Source organism: Diadema antillarum, unplaced genomic scaffold, assembly GCF_040938485.1.
Source record: "Diadema antillarum isolate AM-2024a unplaced genomic scaffold, OU_Dant_1.0 scf00000202, whole genome shotgun sequence".
Classification (NCBI taxonomy): domain Eukaryota; kingdom Metazoa; phylum Echinodermata; class Echinoidea; order Diadematoida; family Diadematidae; genus Diadema; species Diadema antillarum.
The window spans coordinates 261665-267444 of record NW_027271091.1 but is presented as its reverse complement, the minus strand read 5'-3'; the positions used below and the strand labels follow the sequence as shown (position 1 = coordinate 267444).

Sequence of the window (5780 nt, the reverse complement as noted above, 5' to 3'; positions counted from 1 at the left end):
TCAACCACGAAAATCATTCAAATTGAAATTCAAGCTCGAAGTCTGCCATTTCCTTGATATAAGTTCGTCGAATCGCCGGTTCTGGTCTACTGTGAAATAGTTCTTCCAGTCTCCGATAGCACCTGAGAAGATATGTCAGCCATTTACAATCATTATTTCACCCTGACGTTATCGACAGAGAAACGGATCTCATACACATATTGGGCTATAGTTATTAATGTATATATATATATATATATATATCTAATCATATTGATTTACTTATCAGTACGGCAGATATTATATAGGGCCTACCTTTCTTCATAAATGACGATCCAGTTTTGCTGCTGCTTTCGCTCGTGGCAAGATCATCTGTAGTTAGTGAATCAGGATTGGAACTTTTACTCTTCTTCATCGCACTAAAGGTGGACGCCTCAACGATGCAGTCTGTGACGTCATCAGAGAGGGATTTCCCCATGAAGTTGGCCACCTGTTCTACCGCTCCACGATGATCCTTAAATTACAATAATGTACACTTGCGAATTAGTTTTCATTAATGCTTTCATAGTTACCAAGTAATTTCCCCTCATGATGAAAAAAAAAACCACACCAAACAAACAATGAAATTAACCGGTCTGGCAAACTCTTGAAAAAAAAATGCTAATCAACTTTTTTTTTTTAATTTATTCAGTGGATTGTTAGAAAATACGTAATTTTTCTGAGAATGCTGATTGTGTATAGTCTTCTGTTTTACGACCATATTAAAACAATAAGAAATTTTCAAATAATCAAACTCGCATTCATGAGGTTTCCACTTTAGATGCAATTGTTATTTTCCCCCTTCTGTGGCTACCCCTTTTCTATTCACTCTTCGCCTTTCAACGAATTTTAATTTCGCGAGGTGTTTATCCTTTTATGCATTTGTGATATTTCGTTGTTTTCTACAAAGGCAATCAACTTTAATGCCTTCATAGATATATTCAAGTACCAGTAATTAGATTTGGCACTTGGAATAGTGACAAAATGTACTACACATTTTCTTCCAAATTACATCGTGTTCACCACAAGAAAGTTGTATTTTGAAAACGTGACAACATCTAAAGTAAAGTGCCTTATCCTTATTTTCATTTTTTTTCAGCATTACATCCCGTTGTAGGTATACCTGCAAAGTTATTACATGTTAAACCACTAAATTTGATGTAGAGTTATGCCAAAGTACAAGATGCTGGTCTTCCGTTCCAATTTCACCTTCACCTTTACTCTAGATGATAATAAAACCTGCACTTGGGAGAATGCAGTTGTTCTTTGCATGATATACTAGTATACGACAAGGATTATATACATATATATATATATATATATATATATATATATATATTTAATATATATATATATATATTATATATTTTATTATGTTATATTATATTATATTAGGGGGAGGGATGGGTAAAAAATAAACTGTTGGTGTAAAGCATGACAATTTAACGGAGTAACTTCTGTTTTCCCGCTATGTATGTTTGTCCGAATATATATATATATATATATATATATATATATATATATATATATATAATCATATATACATATATGTCTACTGGTATAATTGTTTATACAATATCATTATATTGAGCTGTTTTGCGTCACTGCATTCCCTGAATTCACATCATACTTTCTTCATGTCTTCGTATTTGAGGAAGAGCACGTTTGGATGATTCCTTTTTCTCCACCAATGTAGGACATTTTCAAACCAGGATCCACTCGGACCTGAAAGAAGAAAAAATGCCATTATCTATTTTAAAAAAAAAAAAATCACAGCTCTAATTATAAAGCAAAATGAGATGCACGGAATGCGCTCATTCTTCGCGGTTTGTTCCTATCTGTTGAAAAATGCATGCTTTATATCTCTGAAAAGATTCTGTGAGAATTGTAGTGCTCAGAAAGCCTATGTCAGTGCTTTACAAATCTTCCATCCTATATTACAACGTAGAAAAAGCAGGTACCTGTACATTGCATAAAACATGTAAAAAGTACACTCCCATTAAAATACTTTTTCATAACATATGTACTGCAAGGTTTCTAGTGATCAAAGTCGGATCTCTTTGGTAATTCCAATAATAATGATTTTTTTTTTTTTTATAGACCTTGTAAAGCATTTCGATTGACTTTGAAGGTGAATAGCAGCATGTATGCACATCAGGACAGGAAATGTCCTGAGGAAGTAGTCCGTAGAGCAGCTTTCTCATGCAACACACACACACACATACACACACACACACACACACACAAACACACACATACAAATATGGGATGGACATACAAAGGGTGATAGGCATGATTGATGTTTTGAACTCGAAAGCATGTCAAATTTTGCGTAGAAGACTAATCCTATGGAATAAATGTCATGAAAAATATGATCACTCCTCATAATGAAAGCAAGTATTGTCTTTGACCACCCTTCCAGCACCAAGATAAGAAACAAGTGATTAATCATAATTATGCAAAAATTGAAATATATAGGAAAGAGCAAAGAGGACGAATGGAATTTTCTAGCAAGTGCTTGCAAGCTTGTCATTACCTAAGAAATATACAGTAAAGATATGTAAACGGAAATGATTACCATTCAATTCTATTGATTTATTGTTTATAATACACAGAATAAATAACTGCATTTTCAAGGTGACATTCTTCAATATCATGCCGTTTTGAAAAAGACATTTTCCAGGATTGAAATCTTACTTTTCGTTGGAACTACTCGTACGCACTTGTTTTATCATTTTGCTAATTTCAAATGTGTATATTTTAGGCGCACGTCTTACCTCTTCCAGCAATGAACTGCTCAAAAAAGATGTCCCAAGTCTCGTAGGACGGCAGATGTCCTTTCAGCTGACAAAAATGGTAGAAAGACACTGCGGTGTCCTTTGGATTCCTTGCCACGTAAATGACTTTAGCTTTGGGGTCGTCTGATCTGATGTCCACGGGCAGCCAGTCTGGACGCCGATGAGTCTTTAACATCCTTGGGGATGGCATGTCTTTCACAATCATAGTCGGCAAGTGGTGGAGCTTTGCTCAACTAAAGGAAACGTACAACCAAAAGCTTAATGGTTGATGCATTTCATGAGAAAACGTAGCCTAATTCCAGATTCATGTCATTCAATAAGAAACGTTAAAAAAGGAACTATGCGAAGCATTCATCTATATCAAAAGAAAATCACCTTATTATATATATATATATATATATATATATATCATTCTTCTTTTAGGGTAAATAGATATAGGTTAACAATAATGTATGCATTTCGTCTCATTTTATTAATTTCCATATCCTGTCTTATATGCACGATGATATTTTTTCTAGATTGGAATATGGCTAATAGTGTCAGTGATGCAGAATATTATGGAAAGTACAAGATTATCTTTAAGTGTTCAGTATACTTACATCAGTGTATCTGAATATGTCGACTATATCTAGAAAGGGAACCACGTCCATTATGTGTTCCCCTTCTAATTTTGTAACGTCCCCCTCGTGGAGAACGAGCAGCATTATCTGCTGCATCCAAGTGGTACTTGGAGGGGAAAGATGTGTAAAACGGCTACCGAATGAAATCTTTGTAAAACATGCATGTACACATCACACAGGCAATTCAAGTTTAACAGCTATCAGAATAGGCTCACATACTCACACACACACACACACACACAGACACAACTTGGTAGGGATGAATATCTGTTAGAATAGGCTACAGAGTAAACGCGGTTTTGATATATCTGATTGACATATGAAGTCGTTCTAGGCTAATTTTCATTTGTGAATTAGAAGTGATTGTATAATAGTTCGGGGTAGCATTGCCGTCCTCGTTAATAACAAGGTAAATAAATACTAGGCCTATGCAATTCGCGAAGAGGGTTCATGTGTATCTGCGTTATACCACCAGAAGCACACCTAAGTCATAATTGAAGAATCTAAGATAGTATGTCAGTTTTGCAGTTGAGAATTTATATATTTGACGAAGTATTGCCAATAAAGTAGTTTAGCCTCCCCCCCCCCCCCCCCCCAAAAAAAAAAAAAAAAAAAAAATATATATATATATATATATATATATAATATTAGTTTCAGGCTTAAAAAAAAAGGTTTACTTTGCATACAATTATCATATAGAAACTACTGTAGGTGATTATCCACAAAAAAAATATTAGTGGTCTCCACGTACATTATGTTTCTTTAGGAACAAAATCATACGTCTGTGATAGAATCCCATAAAAGCATACGATTGCTCCATAAAATCCCAAACGAGATCATGTAAGTCAAACTTAACCTAATCGTAAAGAAGGAATGTTTGTGTTATTTACGACTTGAATTCTAATCATATAGCTCTTGGATGGTCCTAGGTATAGGCTATTGTACGTGCTCAGGAATGATAGCAGAAGTACGAAAGGAAAGTTCGGCCAACAGTAGCATATCAATACTAGTTAAACGTCGTTTGAGGTAGGTACTAAATCGTTCACAAACTCACCTGACTTCGGATAAGTTATAATAAAAACATCGTCAGGCCGTACTTCCATATTTTCCACGGATTCTATGGCGCGAGGAGGCATGTGATTTGGTATAACGGCGCCTCGGTATTCGCAACATTTCTCCTTCACACACGCAGGAACTTCGAACGAAAAGATGGGTTCGTCACTTTCAGAAACTCCTATGACATGATTATAAGCATAAAGCAATGCCTTGGGGAAAATCTCATGCCATTCAAAATTACAAAAGTGAATTTCAGCGTCAGTATAAGTATCATGGAATGGGATATAATGAAGTGAACTAGGAGAGGTAAAGTAGAAGCGATACAATGGTCTATACATGATACACAATGATAAAAAATGAAATACAACAACTACAGATTTACCTTCCATTCTGGATGCCACAATTGTAGTAGCGGTTGGGATGGAGATACACAGACTGCTATGGAATCAGCGAGCACCCTTCACTCCGGCGCAGAAAACCTTTTCTCGTTGCCAAACTCACAAGCAATACAATATACGGGTAGGTCTGGACGAGAAGGCAAGGCGTACGTGCATGGCATCCGATGACCATGGCCTGCGGTAAATGTTGGCATACGTGTTGATGTAAAGCCTCCAGGCAAAATTTCGCAATTTGATGAATTATCTACAAAATATACGGGTTGTTATCTCTTAAATGTTTTCACCATGGTAACATGATCATGAATCTGTATGCACGCGATGAGGCACTAGAAAAGGGGTTTTCTTTTTTATGATCAAATACTTTTCTCCCTTTTCTACGCATGATAGCATACTTACAACAGGGCGTCGAAGTCCATAACGATGACCTCTTATTTAAGTTTGTAGAGTCGAGAGAGCAAAAATGAATGTTTCAATTTAACTGTTTTTTTGTTAATCTTCATTTTTCACAACTGAAGGGCATTCTAACATGACAAACACACAATGTCAACCCCAAAGCTGAGGGGAACATGCATGAGAGCAATGATTTCACATATTTAAAAAAGAAAATCGTATTATTTGTTTCCTTGAGTGTTTGCCTGTCATACTCGTACAGATAATAGGAACCGCGAAACATTTGTTTGTTTGTGTTTTTTTTTTTGTCAGGTTGGTTTTGTTTTTGTTGGAGGTCCCGTGCGTGAGAGAATCACAACTCATTAACGCAAGTTCTCTTCTCTCTCCATTTATTAATCCAAAAGAGCAGAGTACATATTGAAGAGATTGCATGATCTTGGTTGAGGCAGAAATTCTACATTTTAATAATTTTGGGAGATAGCTAGAAAGCTCTCGATAAT

At 35.6% G+C, this 5780-nt stretch overlaps 1 protein-coding gene across 1 annotated transcript; it reads right to left on the bottom strand.

Annotated features, from left to right (window-relative positions):
- Positions 1 to 4881, bottom strand: LOC139723890 (sulfotransferase 1C2-like). Its single transcript, XM_071635095.1, is given in 7 exon segments — positions 1 to 122; positions 295 to 493; positions 1649 to 1743; positions 2796 to 3008; positions 3385 to 3542; positions 4487 to 4670; positions 4875 to 4881. Coding segments are annotated over 7 exon segments (978 nt in total).
- Positions 4882 to 5780: the final 899 nt, after the last annotated feature.